This window comes from Thamnophis elegans, chromosome 15 (genome assembly GCF_009769535.1).
Source record: "Thamnophis elegans isolate rThaEle1 chromosome 15, rThaEle1.pri, whole genome shotgun sequence".
NCBI lineage: Eukaryota > Metazoa > Chordata > Lepidosauria > Squamata > Colubridae > Thamnophis > Thamnophis elegans.
In genome coordinates, this window is record NC_045555.1 from 29,802,063 (window position 1) to 29,821,480 (window position 19,418).

At 36.0% G+C, this 19,418-nt stretch overlaps 1 protein-coding gene across 1 annotated transcript in view; it reads right to left on the reverse strand.

The window, feature by feature from the left end:
• Positions 1-3,273: 3,273 nt before the first annotated feature.
• TM9SF3 (transmembrane 9 superfamily member 3) overlaps positions 3,274-19,418 on the reverse strand; it is a 37,803-nt gene continuing 21,658 nt past the window's right edge. Inside the window, exons 6-15 of the mRNA XM_032231824.1 lie at positions 19,058-19,189; positions 16,535-16,701; positions 14,176-14,270; positions 10,570-10,700; positions 10,059-10,198; positions 8,913-8,981; positions 8,673-8,819; positions 8,334-8,417; positions 7,360-7,436; positions 3,274-5,064 (exon numbers count right to left, since the gene is read on the reverse strand). Coding sequence (XP_032087715.1) covers positions 4,997-5,064; positions 7,360-7,436; positions 8,334-8,417; positions 8,673-8,819; positions 8,913-8,981; positions 10,059-10,198; positions 10,570-10,700; positions 14,176-14,270; positions 16,535-16,701; positions 19,058-19,189 — 1,110 coding nt within the window. The 3' untranslated portion in view covers positions 3,274-4,996. The remainder of the gene's footprint in view (positions 5,065-7,359; positions 7,437-8,333; positions 8,418-8,672; positions 8,820-8,912; positions 8,982-10,058; positions 10,199-10,569; positions 10,701-14,175; positions 14,271-16,534; positions 16,702-19,057; positions 19,190-19,418) is intronic.

Below are 19,418 nucleotides of genomic sequence, written 5' to 3' on the forward strand. Positions count from 1 at the left end.
ATATGAGTCAGATTGAGATATTGGCTGTAACTATGGGGATATGGATTGTGATGCTCACTGTAACTATGGCGTGCCATTAGGGATGAAAATATTAAAGAAAAAAAGCTTGAAAAAGAATTAAAGGAAGAAGCTTGCCTTTTTTCTCTCTCCCTGGTTCAAGATAATTTTCTTTTTGAATTAAATATAATGACAACCAGAAGAATAGCAAAAATGGAGGGGGAAGGGAATATTGTTAGAACAATCAGCAAAAAAAAAGGAATTAACATTGGATTTGCTTCCATAGTTGTTTAAGGATTTGGGTAATAAATTAGCTGAATCACTTGATAATAAATTGAGGGATTTTGAAAAAATATTTGTAAAGATGAAAGTGGAGATGAAAGAGGAAGTTAAGATGGAAAGCTCTGAAAACAAGTGTTTGGAGAGGTAAAACAAGTTAATGAGAAAGTAAAAATTTTAGAGAGTATGACAGGTAAAGTTGAAAAAAGAACTAGATAATTTAGTTTTAATGGAACTGAGAGAGAATGAATTTGTTTGAGACTTAGAGCAATCCCAAAGGATTCTGATGAAGACATTAGAGAAAAGTTCATTAAAGCCTAAAGCCTTAGAATTTTTTTGGATTGGAAAGAAGAGGATCAGAAAATTGATGAAGTATTTAGAATAAATTCCAGATTTGTGGGAACACAAAAAGTTCCAAAGGATCTTTTGATGCACTTTGTCAAGCAGAAAAATGGTCAATTTTACAACAGCGTTTTAATATAAGATGGAAGATTGATAATATACAGATAATTGTTCTTTAAAAAATTATTATTAAAATTTTGCATAAAAGAAAAGAGTTTGGATTTAATTCTTTTTGGCTAAGAAAGACTTCAAAGCAGAAAAAGACATCATTCACAGGGGTCAAATTGTGAGGTGTAATCTTTACTTTTAAACAGCAGAGTTCTTGACTGAATTTTGTTCAGAAGGCAAGGCAATTTTTAGAAAATTTCAAAGAGGAATTGGACGAGATCCAAACAGAGATATCAGTGGAGACTATAGGTAGTACTTCACTTACAACAGTTCATTTAGTGACTGTTGGAAATAATGAAGGCAATGAAAAAAGTGACTTATGGCCATTTTTCAGACGACAGTTGCAGCATCCCCATAATCACGTGTGCAAAATTCAGATGCTTGGCAACTGACTCCCATTTATGATGGTTGAGTATCTAGAGATCAGGTGATCACCTTTTGCCACCTTCTGACAATCAAAGTCAACGCACCAATATTTACTTAACAACTTTGTTATTAACTTAACAATTGTTGTGATTCACTTAAAACGCTGACAGAAAAGTAAAATGGGGCAATATATACTTAAGAAATGTATTATTTAGCAACAGAAATTTTAGGCTCAATTGTGATTGTAAGACGAGGACTAACTGTACAGAAAAAGTCTAATAGTTATATCAAGAAACTGAAAGGGATGATACTGAATTAAGTGCTACAGTATCTATTTTTTAATATGTTTTGCTTGATAATGGATTATAAATACTTAGCATGGAATATAAATGGAACAAATGTATCTCAAACGTGTAATGTAATGTGGAACCTTGGGGAAGGGGAGATGCTGTCCAGGAAACAATCATAAAAAGAAGCAGGGACACACACACACGCACACACACACACACACAGCTTAAACGTCAGAGAAAGAGAAAGAATCTTAGAAAGGGTTCACCCGAATGCATCAAGCAGTTGAAAGAGGTAGCAGGAAGTTTTATACTTTTAGATTTGCAAGATTCACATCAGCCCTTCTAAGTATATCAAACAGGAAACAAGATTAAATGAGCTAAATCTATAAGACTATCTTAACACAATCTAGTCATCTAGATGAAATAGGCAGTGTAGAAATTGGACAAACAAAATAAATGGTAAATTTGTTGCGGTGGATGAAAATTAATTTGCACAGGACTAAGATATTGATATTGGAAATTTATGCCCCAAATGAAGAAAAAGTATTTTTTTTTTAATAAAGGAGACGATTTTTTTCCTATTGATTGATGAGGGAACCGGAATGAAGTCATCTCTCCACAACTGGACAGAATTTCTGAGAAAAATATTAAAATTACTCAAGGCAAATTACCAAAAGTTTTGTTTGATCTGACGGACAATTTAGGGCTCATTGATACAGGGAGACAGAAAAATGGTAACACAACAGTGTATACTTGCTTTCCTGAAAGAGATACTTATTTCAAGAGTAGACGTGATTTGGATTTCAAAGAATTTGGCCACTAAGCTTTCCAAAGTAAAAATATTACCAATATCTTTCAGTCATAATCCTGTGAGTTTGATGTATAAAAGAAAATTAATTCTTTCAGATGGAAACTGAATGCAATGTTACATCAAGAAGCGATAGTGGAGGATTATAAAAAGATATTAAAAGATTTTTTGAAAATAATTTAGATAAAGGCACTGGTTTAAGAATGGTCTCGGATGCAAATAAAACTTTTATTGAAAGTTATTTTATACAAAATACTAATGAACTACAAGCTATTCTGGATGAAATAAAAAGAAGTAAAAAAATCTCGAGAGAACATAAAACATTTCTCAATAAATTAAGCTAGTACAACAGCTATTATATTTATTAAGAAAAAATGGAAATAAAAATGAATTATAAAAAGTTTAAAAATGAATTTGCAAATAAACCAGGGAAGTGATTAGCATATAAAATACAAAAAGAAAAAGGTAACGAAATTATAATAGAAAGATACTGTATTAATAGACAGTATGGCAATACAAAAACATTCCATCAATATTATTCCAATTTATACAAGGAAATGCCATTTCATCAGAGAAAATAGATAAATACCTAAATTAACAAACTTTATAGAGGATTAATGAGGAACAAGGATAGAGCATGAAGGATCTACAACAAAATGAAGCTTCTAAAGCAATAAAAAGAAATTAAGATTAATTAAATTAAGAAAGGTACCTGGACCAGATAGATTATCAGGTTCTTGTTAGAATGTTTTGAGGATGAATTTTACAACCTTTCAAAAGAAGATGAATTCTATCTTCTAGGGGGGAAAGAAGTCAAAGAGTTGAATACAGAGTAAGCTGCAGTTATTTCAATAGAGAAAAGGAGATCAAACTCCGTATCATATAAAACAGTAAATCTTATTTTAGGAATACTGTAAAATATAATAATATTTATCCCGCATCCTGTTTGAAACTAAGTAAAAGCTTGTAAGGTAATTCTAAAATGTAATTATAACATTTTATATAACAATCTGCTGCAATTCATTTACTGTAAATTGTATTTATTTCTCTTGCACAATTATTTTCCAATGTGAAAAGTCTTCAAGTGAACTCATCTCAGGAAAATAGTTTAATACCACACGCACACGCAACCAATTAGGATTAACAAATGCCCCTCATAAGAAATTGTTGCTTGAAATAATCTGCATTATTTAGCTTCAAACTTTGCCTTGAAGATACATACTAAATGTTTACCTCAGTTCCTTTAAAAACAAGGATTTCTAAATCCTTATTGCAGCTTAATCTTCAGGAATTTGGGGAAAGTTTTCTCTTTATTTTGTTGGCTCTTGCTTTTCACTTACAACTTCTGCATACTTATGGAAAACGCTTCCTCCTTGACCAGGCAAATTCTTTTTAGTTGAATAAAGCACATTAGGGAGTAGCCCAATGCAACCTGGGGTTTAGTATCTGAAGAATATATATATATGAACTTTTTCAGAATTGTTTTTCCAAGGAGTGATGAACTAATCATCTTTTAATTTAAAATATATCTATTTTTCACCATCAAAAAGTTTGTCTGAAAAGTTTATTTGAAACTTTCTGAACACTTAAAGCAACATTGCTTTAGATATTATGAAAGTGTCCAGAGAGAACTAAACAAAATCAAACTCTTATAAATTACAAGGTTTTTTTTGCTTTTGAAAGAGCTTAAGTAAACAGAAAACATGAAATACGTACTGCAAGAAAATCCTCAACATTTCATGCAAGAGCAGGCAAGATGTAAAAAGCCACCTAAATTCACATATTTATACACTGAATCATCAGGAAAAAAGTATTCTTTAGTAAATCTGTACATCCAAATACACTTGGGAGCTACATCTAAGTTACATCATTTAATGTTTCATACACTTGTTACCCTTTTAAATCATCAAGTAAACATTCCAAACTGGGGGTGGGCTGGTGAAAAGAAAGAAAGAGAAGGAGGGGGGAGGGAAGAAGGAAGGAAGGGAGGAATCACTGTAGACATTCATTGTTTTAAATCTAGACCTCCATGTGTAGAGTGCTTCATCTTCATATATTTTGCTTCTTGACATTTAAAAATTGCAGTGCAGAAAACTCCACCTTTATTATTAGTTACGTTTCTTTGGATGGGTTTCAGGTATACTGTAGTTCAATATACTTTTTGTAATGAACAAATGGAAACTTGGTCCTATTAAACTGAGAATGCATGCAAATATTTGACTTTTAAAAAAACCCAAATGCATGTATATTTTATAATAGGTAACATTGCAAATTATTCAGGTAGCACCCGTGTTTCTTCACCCTATCAAATAACACTAAAGTTGAAGGGAAGAAATCTTTCCAGAACAGTTATTTTTTGTACCAATAACTTACTAGAAACCTCTAAGAACCATCTGTTTCACTTTCCTTTAGAACTGAATGGAACAAATAGTTAAATACAGTTTGTCCTCTTCACTGAAGAGAGCTAGTCTATTCATCTTTATGAGCTAATTTTGGGAAGATAAGCATGTACTGTGGAAATGCCTACTGAATATAATCCACACATTTGCTGAGAACATTTGGAAAAAGTCAGTAAGAACCTAGGATCAATGAAAACGGATGTTGCTTTAAATGATCCACAAGAAAGAGACCCACAGAGTGCCCAGTGCCACGCACACAATTTTTCCTGCGCTTTTTGGTGTGCAAGTTATATAATCTTTTCCCACCCCACACCCTAAAATGTTAACTGTTCCAGTTTTCAGTTCTTTTAGTCAATTTTCACATTCGTGTAGATTTTTCGAACAAAGGCACTTGTTCCCATATAGCCAATTGCTCCTGCAAAATAAATAAATAAATAAATATATGTATATAATTTGTATTTTTAATTTATATATAATAAAACTTTGACATATTTTCTAGAGTAACTTTTAAAAGCAGGGTTCACTATTGAGTGAACTATAAATAGGACAACTGAACAACAACAAAAAAGATGATGTGCAATCTTTTAAATTTCAACAAGATGATCTACCTAAAATTCAGCTAACCTATTAGTACTGTTTTGTTGTATTCTGTATTCAGCCTGGACTGAGAATTTCTGCTAATTTGACACATTATGCTCAATCTTATATTATGCATGCTGCTACATACCAAATATGTGCCTCTTCAAATGTATGGAAACACTGCATTTAAAAATGTAATGAAATCGGAATTGGTAGTGTGTTTCCCCGAAAATAGGGGTCTTATTTTCTTTTGACCCCCAAAATAAGTACTTGGCCTTATTTTCGGGGAGGTCTTATTATTTTTGAGGTGCAGGAGGCTCCTTAACCTTGGCCCTTGACCCGTGGATCAGCTGATCCAGAGAGGGCTGCAAGTTCTGTCTCTGTTTCTGGCACACTCTTGCCAGACCTAGTATCGCTGGGCCTGCCACTCTTTTTGTGGCTGCCATTAAGAAAAGGGGCACAGTAGCTAGGGTTTGTGGGAGCGGCCTCCCTGAGGCTATTCCGCATGGATAGCAGGTGCATGTGAGACGCGTGGGGCAGGTTCCTCCCTTCCTCCCAGGAAATGGCAGGGACCAGCTGCACATGCGTTTAAATATTTTTGGGGAGGGCTTATTTCGGGGGATGGCTTATTTTAGTGCATGCGCTCAAAAGCCCAACTGCTCTTATTATTCAGGAAGGTCTTATTTTCAGGAAAACAGGGTAGGAACTCTGAGCTCTCACATGGCAAATATATTCAAGATCCCATTTCTCTTAAGCAGTAGCTTTTCTGCAGCTTTTATTTCTTTATATATGAAAGATTCTATGTTATACCAGGTAAGTGACAGAACTGGTTACACATAGCATGTGCAGTTGCAAAAATACTCGCAGAACCTAACAGTGATTAACAGAATCAAACTGGGAGAGGGCATTTAGGCTACCAATTCCAATTCTCTGCTCAGTGCAGCATTCTAAATTAAAGCATCTCAACATAAGAGTCTCCAACTCCTGAACACATCTAGTGCTCTTATAAACTGTATTTTTAAAGAACCAGTGTAGCTCACAGAACAGCAATATCACATGGGTTACGCTTGGGATCCTTAGAACTGTTGTATCTATGTTTTGAAAATAATTGAAACATTTTGCTGGCGCTAAAAGATATGCTTATTTGTGTCCACAATTGCAGAATTCAAGATATACTGTACTGTTTTTTAAACTACCACAATGTTTGCTTCTGTATTTTGAGAAAAAGCTCAGGGTTCAACAAGGGGAAAATATATGGCAGTGTTTTGCTGAGCAAAGTCATGTTATGTAACCTAACCCAAACGTCTATGGAAAGTAAAGCAAAGGAAGAATCATCTAGGAAATTTTATATTAGGCCAGAAAAAAGTAGTTCAAGAAGCAATCAGTTCAGATACTTCCAGCTTGCAGAGATCATACATACAGTAGGTTTTTTTTAATGGCTTCCTTCATTTTTCTTTTACTTGTCTACCTCATTTTCCCCCTTCTACTTTCTAACCTCTTCTGGTTTATTTTTGCTCATTGAACTGGGGGACAGAACAGGGTGATAAAGATTAATTGGCTTTTTTTCTCTTCCCCCACCTTCCATTTACACTCCAACCCTTATTTCCTCTTGCCTAATCATCCTCTTTATCTTTATACAAATATGTTACTATGTGAAGCCACACAACTACAGAGATATTTCTAAGGAAAGCTGGAAGAAGGTAGAAAGAAATATCTGGACTAGGTAATAAGAGAATTGTATAAGAAAGTGTTTGCGCTTACAGTTGAGAGAACAATTGGTTCTGTAGTTGGATGCCTTAATTTATATGCAATTAATTCTAAATCTAATAATTCATTTCATTTCTGGCCTTGCCCTTGCTTATTTTTGAGAGCATCCCTATCATTCAAATACCTGTACTATCCTCAGCATGTGCTTCCACTTTAAACTTTATGCCTAAAAATGAATTCCTATAAAGATATATATAACTCGCTATTACTTATGTAACAATATATCTATTGAAATCAAATAATTTTATAGCTGACAATTCTTTAATATATTCAGAAAACTAAGAATATATTTGCAAAAATACATTAAGTAGTTTAAAAGGATACAATTTGAGAACTAAAAATTTTGAAACCATTGTGATCTTACCGCACATTATTCCTAGGGCTGTGCTAAATACTGCCATATAACCAAAGTAAAAAGATGTCTGAAACAAACCATACATCCTGGAGAAAAAAACAGAAAATAAAACAAATTTTAACATTCCCGAAATTATGAATGACAAACTACTGTGTTTTCCCGAAAATACGACCTGTCCTGAAACTAAGGCCTTGCCACATTTTTCTGGTGGGCAAAAATATAAGCCCTCCCCTGCAAATAAGCCCCCTGGACAACCCCCCCACCTCCAGCCAGGCAGAGCACCACTCATCAGCCTAGCGGTATCCCAAAGGTGCTAAGCAGTGGCTGCTCTGGTCGTAGACTCTATGGCTGTACGCCCTGGGAGTATGCTCTGCTGGCAGCCGATTCACAACCATAGAGCATACGCCCAGAGCGGCCACTGCCGGAAGACTCAGTTTGGAAGCCACCAGAAAAAGCCATGCTGGGATGGCGGCAGCAGCAGCGGAGGTGCTCTGGTTCTGCGGGGAGAGCTGTGCCAGGGCATCGTGAGGCTGGGAACAGCCGCTCACGCAACCCTCCTCTCCAGCCATGCAGAGCGCCTTTCACTGGCATTTCGAAGGCACCAAATCATGAGAGTCAGGCGGCGGCAAACAGGCGCTCATGCGGCTTGGTGATATCCCTAGGTCAGTGAATGGTGCTGTGCCCAGATGGAAAGGGGGTTTGCCGGGTGGCTGCTCATGAGTGTGGTTGCTTCATGGCTGCAGTATTGCGCTGCTGTGACAGCGCAACACAGCCATTCGCCCCTGAGGCTGTGCCTGGCTCTTTGGGAGCCCGCTCGCAAGAGAGCAGCCGCCCAGCAACCCCAAAACAATAAGCCTCCCCTGATAATAAGGCCCAAGCCATATTTTGTGTGTAAAAAGAAAATAAGACCCTGTCTTATTTTCGGGGAAACACGGTAGTCATTGTGTTATTTTAAGATAGATGTAAAATGTTAGAATACGTACTTTGTCTTGAAAAAGTAGTAATAAAAGGAATACATATAAACATAGATTGCAGTTGAAGCTGCAGAGAGAAAACTCGTCCATTGCCTGAAAAACATAAATCAAGAATACAGTAATAATAATATATACCAATTACATAAAATGTTCCATGACAAAACTTCTTATACATATGAATTCAAATTTAATTAACTATTCTGAGTTTCATAAAAAAGTAAAGGTAAATATTTTACAAATATTGTAAAAAAAATATCTTTTGTGTTTTTGTTCAGTCTCTTTTACAATCTAAAAGAGACCCACCCTTGCTGTTTAATGATTAAAACTAAATAAACATATTGTACTTACCACCTATAGTCTTCTGCATTCAATAAAAAGTATGTACACACAATTGTCACACAAACAGTTACAATGCAAAGGATGACCAAAACTAACATCATGAAGCCATAGACGTAATAGATTTTGTAAGCCCAGAAGGAGGTGAAGATAAAATACCTAAAGAGAAAGTAAGGATAATTCAAATATACACCTCTAGTTAAGCCGATAAGCATTCTACAGGCAAGTTGCGTCTATTAAAAATAAACTTACATTTCAATGAAAATTGATCCAAAGGGGAGAATGCCACCAAGGCAAACAATAACAGCTGGTTCCATGAACCTGAAAAAAAAGAACTAATTTTCTCATTTAACCAAGGTCAATGGGAAAAAGTCACTTAACAGAATATCCCTGCTGAACTCACTGAAATCAAAGTGATTTTTAAAATGCACTAGGAGTAAAATCTAAAATATTTTGAATTCTTCAATAAAATTCAGACTGAGAGTCACAGGTCTGTCAGCATCTTAAGATTAATTACAAAACTGTTGCAATATTAGTTTGTGCAATATTGTGCAATATTAGCTATGTTTTGCCAATGGATGAGGGCATTTAGTCCTTATAATCAATTCATGAAGAGATCATTCATTAGTTGATGAAAAATGTCATGTGGTTCTGAAAGACAATTTATCCTGTCTCCTATTAGATGCCATATCTTATGGTTAGATAATTATCTAGAAGTCCCCATAAAGGCCAACTACCGTATTTTCGGCCAAAAGTGGCTGGAAATGTCTAAGCGAATATTGTGTCAGGGAGGAGGAGGCCATTTACCGCCAATGGAGAACGCTCGAGCCTTCGCTGCCAAGCAGCTGATTGGCAGTTGGATCAGCTTCCTAGGCAGCGGGGATTGCTGCTGATTGGTGGTGGCCATAGGCGGCAGCAGTGAACGGCTGATCGGTGGTATTCGGGAGGTAATCCAACCACCAATCAGCTGCTCAGCAGCGAAGGCTCCAGAGTTCCCAGTGGAGGCAGCAGACAAAGAGGAGGCAACAATGGCAGTATTTCTGGTCAGCCAGCCCACTGATTGGCAGAGCTATGGGAGGCCGGGATCCAATTGTTACTCAGCTGACTGGTGGTGGGTGCAACTAAGCAGAAACCTGATGAGCCATGTGCTGGGGCTGCAATAACATGCTAAAACTGACCAGGCTTTGCTGTTTGCTGCAAGGATGCTAGCCAGATAAATACTGGATGGATGCTGTGAGGCAGAGGCAGGTTTTTTTCTTCTTTTTCTTTTATTTCTGTTCTAAAGCTAATGTGTGTCTTATTGTCCGGAGCATCTTATAGACCGAAAAATACAGTAATCTTTAAAGTAGGGTAACATACTTTATCAGAGACATGAATAGAGACAAATTTAAATTTTACCATTTTTTTTCTGGAATTGGACGAGGAACAGCATTTACTCGGCAAGGAAAGTTTGGCTGACCAGAAAGATTTCGTCCAAGTATTGTTCCAACAAGATTTAAAGGAAGAATAACAAAAAAACAGATGCAACAAACAGCTACCTGTTAAATCAAATAAGAAGAGCTATAAAATATATTCATTAAAATAAAATCAACCATTATTCTACCATTGTTTTAGCAGCAATTAATCATAAGAAAAACATACTGTTATTCAAAATAGATAGGCTAAATGTTGCTTCAAGTTGATAGTAGCAACCTTCAAGCTTTGCTATGAGTTTGATGAACAGCAATGTCCCTCCTTTACATTCCCACTCACTCCACAAGAACCTCAGCTGCATTGGCAGCCTTCCTTTGGTAATCTCCGATTGGAGATTACCCCTAGTTGCTATGTGAATTTCAGTCCTCCACCTTTATCCAACAGATGGAATTTCTACTTCTTGGCAGATGTAGTTTCTGCAAATTAAAATACTCACCATTGTCCCAAAAGGAATAGCTCTTGATGCATGATAATAAATGGCAATAAAATTAATGAAGAAGGCTGTGCCACACACCATTGCAGGAATAAGGAATGCTCCAATGAACATTTGCTTTATCCATCTTCTTCCTGACAATTAAAACATTACATGCATTTGTGATTCAGGGTTATGATTTTGAACTTTAAAATTCAGCGTAACTGGAATTGTAACACTATATAGACTGGCAATGATAACGAGTTCTCAGTACCACTTTTCTCTTGTGGACCTAAAGCTACAACTCAATGTGATATTTTCCAAATCTTGCAAATAAATAGTTTAAGGCCCTGAAACTTTTTATCTACCATTAGAAAACACATATTCTAAAGATTTTTATCATTTCTTCTAAAATTTTGACAATGGAGGTTTATAAATCATGAAACTTCCATTTTCTAAGATCTATTACTCTGTCTATGAAACTCTGGCAATGTTATAGCATGATTATAAAATTGATTTTAGTGAAGAAATTAATGTATATAATCTTCCTCTCTTGTTGAAATATTTCTCCTCTTGGAAACAGAATCAGAAGATAATTCTCCCAGGAACCAATTCCCATCTAGGGTGATACTGAAAATTCCAATCCCACAGAAAATTGGCTGCATGTGACTATCTTATTCTCATATAACAGGACTTTGCAAGCAAGAATGCCAGCAACAAGTTTCATCTATAGAAAGTAAGTTTATACTGATCATAGATCCAATCTAGGTTGGTCCCCAGGACTAGAGGCTTAAGTCTTCCGAGCTTTCGGACTCATGCTAGAGCCAATCCTCGGGGAACTTCTCTCTACCAGAATGTGTGCTTTCGGCTTTTCCATGCTTAGCATTTATTTGATGCCTTTTTGTGGCCCCCTAGCGGCTGATTGAGGTACTGATAGCTGGCTACTAAGTCGTTGGCTGTTGTTTCCTTGTCGTGTGAACTCCTTGACTCCTAAGTACCTGATAAGATGGCCCTGTTTCCCAAGCTTCAATCATTTCCCTGGCTATCTTGGTATCTGCTTGGCCAACAATCTCAGTAACTGTGAAATTGAACGTATGTCCTTGTTCACTGAAATGTGAGGCTACCATTGAGTTCAGGTTTCCTCATCTGACCACTCGCTTGTGTTCTTGCAGTCTGGTGGTTAGTTTCCTCCCCATCTGTCCTACGTAGTCACAGGGATAATCCATGTAGAGCAGTGGTTCCCAAACCTTTTCAGTCCACCACCCCCTTGGTGCTACAAACTGATTCTCAGTGCCCCCCACACAGTGGTGGAATTCAATTTTTTTTCTACCGCTTCTGTGGGCGTGACTGGGGGGGGGTTCATGTGACTGGGCTGTTTGCACGATGGAAGGAAGATAGTAACAGTAAAATTCAAAACTGTAACAATTAATTGCACATTTATTCAAACTCCAATTTAAAAACCTTTTTAGTTAATGTTAATTCAACAAAATTGTTGAACATGATCCAGTGATACCAGGTTTTCAAAGTCTGATAGTTATTTATCAAGAACCTTAGTGACTAGTAACTTAGTAAACTCAGTAAAATGTAGTAACTACTTCACTGTTCAGTAAATTATTAATGTGATGAAGTGATACCAGTTTCCCAATGTCTGGTTTTAAGTCACTTAGCAGGAGTCTTAAATCACCACATTCAGTAATCTGGAGTCGATTTCTTTGCTTGGAGAGAAGTTGGATGACCACACTGAAGCCACGTTCCACCAAATATGTTGTTGGAAATGCACAAGGAACTTCTTAACCACTGTCCATAGTGCAGGATAGCGATCAGAAATTTCTTTCTGTAACCAAAACTCTTGATATGATTTCTTAAACTTTGGCTTCAGCTCAATGTCATTGTGCAGCTTTATGAGTTGTTCCTCCACTACCCCATCTTCCTCAGTATCTGAAAATGGATTTATGACCCAATCGGGAATTTCCATCAAAAGAAGATCCTGATATCACTCAGACATATCTTTATGCAGCATGTCCAAATGGTCACAAAAAACTTGAAGATCATCATCTTGTATCCCACCTTTCACTTCTAGCTCAGAGAAGCTCGGAAATTGGTATAGCTCGCAACGGCTTATATTGCGCTTGATTAGAGTTAACTTTGAAATAAACGTAGAGATGACAGATTTAGCCTTAATAAAAATTGACCTAATTTCCTTGCAACTGCAAATTCACTTCATTGAACTTTGCAAATAGTTCTGATAAATAAGCAATGTCATGTCTGATCTCTTTGAGTTCACCACTGAGCGAGGCATTCTTGTCTTCAAAAAAACTCCACAACAGTGTTAAAAAGATTGTAAAAGCATCTCACACAGTTGCCTTTTGATAGCCAACGAACTTCTGTATGAAACAGCAAACGATCAAAATCTTCATCATTGAAAAGGTATTGAAAAAGTGACTTATGACCATTTTTGACAGTTATGACCACTGTAACATCCCCATGGTCGTAAGATCAAAATTTGGATGCTTGGTAACTGACTCATACTGTATTTATGATGGTTGCAGTGTCCCGAGGTCATATGATCATCTTTTGCAACCTTCTGACAAGGCAAAATCAATGGAGAAGCCAGATTCACTTAACAATGTTAGTAACAAGTGCAGTGATTCATTTAACAAGTGGCAAGAAACATAATAAAATAGGGCAAAATTCACTTAACAAAAGAAATTTTGGGCTCAATTATAGTCATAATCTGAGGACTACAAGTAGTCTGCAGCAGAAGGAAAAAGGCTTTTCAGAGAGCAAAGAGAGAGCAGAGTTTGGAATGTAGGCAGGAAGAGAGCAAGTTTGTATCTTCCCTAGGAATTTGTGAAATACAGGTGGTCCTTATCTTACAACTATTAGTTTAGTGACAGTATGAAGTTACAATGGCACTGAAAGAATTGAGTTATGACTGTTTTTCACACTTATAACCGTTGCACCATTCCCATGTGATGAAAATTCAGACACTTGGCAACTTACTAATATTTATGATGGCTGCAGTGTCCCGGGGTCATGTTGATCACTTTTGTGATCTTCTGACAAGCAAAGTCAATAGGAAAGGAGGAAAAATGCCACTTTATAGCTAGTACAACTAATGATTAAAGATATTTCACTCATTACTGGGAATGAGATCAGGGCAATGACAATTCATTTTGGAGGGAAACACAAGGATGTAGTCAGGTCATGATGTTAAACTGCACTGTAAGCTACTTTTATTAGGTGTGTCAATGCTTGAGAATCACTTGTCTCAATTCCACAAACTATTCTGAACATCAGTTTGTTACCAATACATGCTAAAAGCCGTAAACTCATCTTCTTAGAACACAGCACAATCACTTCCAGTCATGTTCACTTTATTTTAAAAATATTAGTCTGTAACATTTTCAGCATTGGACATGTGTGCGAGAAGTAGTGTACTTCTCAATGCACTCTGCAGGATTTCTTCAAGTTCTGCTTGAACTTGCACACATGTAGATGCTCAGCTGGTTGCTTCATCAGCAAAAGTATTGTTCATGCATGAACACATATACCAAGAAAAATCTTGAAGGAGCTATACCATGTCTTGTGCTAGACTACAGTATAATCAATAATCAAGAAATGCTTTACCTCCTTGCCTGGCATAAAGGCTTCCTCCAAAGTAGCCGTTCACTGGTGATGTTGCAGCATAAACAAAAATAGCAGTACTTAACATTGATCCCCTCCTAAAATAAAAAACATTTTTTTGCTATACAAATGACTGCAAAAAGAAAAATAAAAGTATAAAAATAATATGGAATGCTTAGTTTTACCTAGTATACCACTCAAAGAATGACTGACAAGGAAATATGCAACAGCAACAAAAATAATGAAAAGAGTTTTTTGCCTCAGAATGCTAGCAGTTCAAAAGCATATAAAAATGCAAGTAGAAAAATAGGAACCACCTTTGGTGGGAAGGTAACAGCGTTTCGTGCGCCTTTGGTGTTGAGTCATGCCGGCCACATGACAACAGAGACGTCTTCGGAAAGCGCTGGTTCTTTGGCTTTGAAACGGAGATAAGCATCGCCCCCTAGAGTTGGGAATGACTAACACGTATGGGCAAGGGGAACCTTTACTTTTATAAGCATACAGCTAATAGCAAATAAAATAATTTTACTAGAAAAAAATGATATTGTGTTAATTCTTCTCTATTTCAAAGCTGTCCCTGCTTTTGCCTCTATTAGCCTCTCTCTGAGACTGTATTGCTCTTGCAGCTTTTTTAGCTTCTAGTTGTCTCTCAAAGGAATCTAGCAAAAAAAAATAACTTTCTAGTGTTCTCAATGGTACCCATATTAGAAAGAAGAATAAAATATCTACAGTTAGTCAGTGGGCAACTAGACTGGATATATGTGGATACTTTATTCATATCCATATCTTGGGAATGTTTATCTTTTATGGATATAAAAATAAACACAGAAGCAGCAGCAAGTTTTTTTTATATATATATTAAAAAATAGTATTTCCACTGCTGCTTCCTAATATGTTAAAAATCAACCGCTTTTCCATATTCAGACAAAAACACAAAGAAAGGCAATTTAATGGTATCACATTCAAAGAATACAAAAATATAGCTGAATTTCCAAATATCCTACAACTTGTAGTAACAATTATAATTTGTTAGTGGATATATTTCTTGAAACATGAGCCAATAACAGTCTAAATGTAATAATCTTTATTAGATATTGCCTATTTTGACCAGTACAAAATCTTAGAGTACATAATACGCTGTTTTATCAACTATGACTTTCTTGGTTATTTCCTTGTAAAACTCAACATGCACTATTATTAATACTTTTAATGATTTTGACCGCAAAATTATATACCCTTCTATTGACTTTAGGAACTGTACTTACTATTTTATGATTTCTGTTACTTTGTGAAGAATATTTAACAAAATCACACTAAAAGCCTTTCCTATTGCAATGCCTGGATAATTTTGAATCTTTCTAACCTAAAAAATCAACATATATTATTTTCATCTATTTATTAAACATTTTCTATGCTTTTACCCTGAAAACAACTTGATGGCTTACATTAAAAACATGCCCATATGTGGATTAATGCAAATAACCTCACCAAATAGCGATATGTCTGGGAATTGAAGTCCATTACAGCTGGAGGGCATGTGAACTGATTTAAACAAGCTAGATATTTTGTTTTATCTTTGGCTTTAATACTATTTGATCTTCCCAACTTAATTTTGTTTAATGTTCATGTGTGTCTCCAGGAGCTTCCTATATTTATAATGATAAAAGCATATGTATGTGTGCCATGATCTGCATGTAACATCACCACAGGGCTTGCTTTCTAATACTGAAACCATGCTTTATTGTGTTGGTCCACCACCACAGACACTATTTATGGTTCTCTTCTGAAATTTGTTATACTATATTAAATGTTGATATTTTTATGTTAATACCTACAAAAATGATTTGGCTGTATAGAACCAAGTTTTTAATAAGATTTTTTATTTGCCTGAAAGGAAGTTTAGGTTTACTCCCAATAATTTACTTCTAATATTGGAGGATTGTTTTAGATTTGCTCAGAATATGGTAGCAGATGGTGGTGGGGAATATTTCTTCAGATCTTCAAGGGGGGAGGGGGTGGGCTTAAATACAGAGAATATTCCCACTACTAGATTTATTCTATCTTGCACATAGGTCTGATGTGGGTGAAGTTGGGTTCAGCGGACTATGTTCTATCCAAGGAAGAGAGTTTAGGATTTAATTCATCATTTTAAATTTAAAATATGTATTACCATAATTTTTACTTTACCTATGTTAACACTCTGAGTCCAATAAATATAAGAGCATTATCTATGTATCTTCTGCTTGTACAGCCATTTTTCTATCTTTGGAAAACTCTAGTGCTCCAAAAATAGCTGATATACAAGTGGGCCCATTAGACCATACCAATATATATTTTTATATAACCAGAAAGTAATACTTACTCTGTATATAAATCTTCCAGCATGGCAACAATGATTACTATGAAAGAAACTGCAAAGATTTGGCAGCCAGAACCAATAAGGGATGAAAATATTAAAGGATGACTAGATGGCCTGAAAACATCTCCATGAACTTGTTTCCAACCATATTCATCTCCCAGATCTCTATCCTGCACAAAACACAATACATTCATTGAAAACAATAACAAAAAAGCTAACTGCCAAACCCCAGTCTAATTCAGTCTATAAAATATCACCCACAACTTGCTCTACTGAAACTCCTTCTAACCTGTGCAATATTCTCTCCTTACTCCTACCTTGCAGCAAGAGAAAGCTAAAAAGCTCACATCTTTGGTCAAAAGCTTATGATAATCTCTGATCAACAACTTGCAATCAGTGGTAAAGCAGCGGTGGGTTGAGGTGGTACACCCTGGTACGGGCGTACCAGAGCCTGTCCGGAGCACAGGATACCGTTCCAGAATGGTGCTCCAGAGGGACCACCCACCCACCCGAGCTCCTTACCGGTCTTTTAAGTCTTTGGGGCTTCCACGCACGGCGCATACAGCGCCTGCGTGATGCTCCACTGAGCAGGTGGAGCATTGCGGAGGCTCGTAGAAGTGGTAGATGACACCGGGCCCGTTCCAACCGTACCGGTTGCAAGGGGACCCGGAACCCACCACGGAAGTAAAGTGACATTTCTGAGATAGTGGTGATGGGGAAGGGAGCAGTAACCCATGTTGTTACTACTGTAGAAAACACATGCAAGAGAATGCACAAAAATGCATTAAGTTCTTCATGCTTGCAGTATACATCAGAATGCTTTGACAATAAGATTCATTTTGGATCTTCCTACCTTTATGTCAAAGCCCCAAATTAGGCTATTTACTGTTGATGAGCAGTAGTAAAAATGTAACCTGACATTTTTATATGTGGGCTTCACATTAATTATTATTATTTGTTTAAATTAGGAATACATACATATTTTCAGGTTGAAATTGATTCCTATCAGGAGCTACAATTGAACAGGACCAAATCCAAAATTAAATTTGATTCAAAATGTAAGCAAACATATTTCATATGATTATTCCTCATAATAATTTCCTTTATTTTTTTAGTTGCAATTTTTAAATGAGATTTGGACCTATACACAATGATTTGGGGATTAAGAATTATGAACCCTTGCATTAAAAGAAAATACAAGTCCAGGTAACCTTCTGCATTATTTTTATAACTTCACTGTATTAATGGAGGAGTCTGAATTCTTTGTTAATAAACTAGTTCAAATAATGTAATTTCAGAAAAACCAGAAAAAATGTAAAGCACAAACATTATAAAATGATATACCGTAAGTTATTGCATGTCTCGTATTGACCGCAAATTTATCCTCTAATTTAGATTTAAACACAGACTTAGTTGTCTATGTTTCATTACATGTCTGAATGAATACATACGAAACTTAAATGCAAAAAGGTTTTAATAGCAATTGGACTTATATACCGCTTCATAGGGCTTTCAGCCCTCTCTAAGCGGTTTACAGAGTCAGCATATTGCCCCCAACAACAATCCGGGTCCTCATTTTACCCACCTCGGAAGGATGGAAGGCTGAGTTAACCTTGAGCCGGTGAGATTTCAACAGCCGAACTGCAGAACTGCAGACAGCTGAAGTAGCCTGAAGTAGCCTGCAGTGCTGCATTTAACCACTGCGCCACCTTGGCTCCTTTTCGATATGGAGGTGTTAAGGTTAGGGTTAGGACTCTTATGCTGGCTAGAAAATTTGGGAGGCATCTGCATAAATTGCTTATTCTACAAGTCAAATGTCTCAGATTCAATCCCTAGCTAGGAAAGATATTTTTGAAAAGGATAGGCTCTATCAGATAGAACACTGGCCTAACTAGTTATGTAAATCAGCTGTCCAATAAGTGTAATCATTTTGTCCCCAGACTAGAGGATCAAGTCTTGAAGAAAAGATATTTTTTCCCACAATGAACCACTGGATATGGTTAAAAAAAAAAAAAACCAACAATTTGGCCCTATTTCTTGCTCTACTGTATAACACTGGAACACACAAGAGTCTCTTTATCAATATTCTATTACCATACACACATATCAGGCTTTCTGATTTTCAGCGGAACATGTCCCTTGCCCAAATTTCTAACTCTAGTATAGTGAAGGAAGGGTTAGAATGATGACTGAAGAAAAGGCATTCAAAATAATTATTCAGATGGGACTCAAAATCAGCTTTATCTTAAAACTGACTTAAAAATTATTAAAGTTTTGAGATCCAAGAGTATAGATTCCAACTATTGAAATAAACTTTATAAATAACATCCTGTCAGAAAAGATTTTTAAATCATTACGTTATTTAAAATATTTATAATCTTTATGCTTAGGAGACTTACAGTACTGGTCGCATTAATTTATTATGTTTGACCCCATTTCTAACACATTCAAACTTTCTGCATCCAGGCTTTCTCATAGACTGAACAGATATAAATGTAAGAATGAAAATAGAAGCAAACGTTTTACCATATCATCCATTTCTTCTTCTTTACTGTATCGTGCATAATCTTTCCTCAGGGTCCTCATTAAAATCATAGAAACCAAGCCCACCAGGAAAATAACCATCATAAAGGAGTTGAAGATTGAAAACCAGTGAATCTAAAATAAAAAGTGGACAGTCATTAATATTTTTTTATTTATAAGCCCACAGATCTATAATTATGGAGAAATCTCCTAAGAAATGACATTAACTGTTTATGAATAGAAAGGAAGTTGAACTAAATATGAAATTTTGCAGCCCTTTTGTCTGGCAAAGCCAAGATATATAATAAAAAAAAACACTATACTCCACTTTTTCCATTCTGAAAAAATGCAAAGTGATACAGAC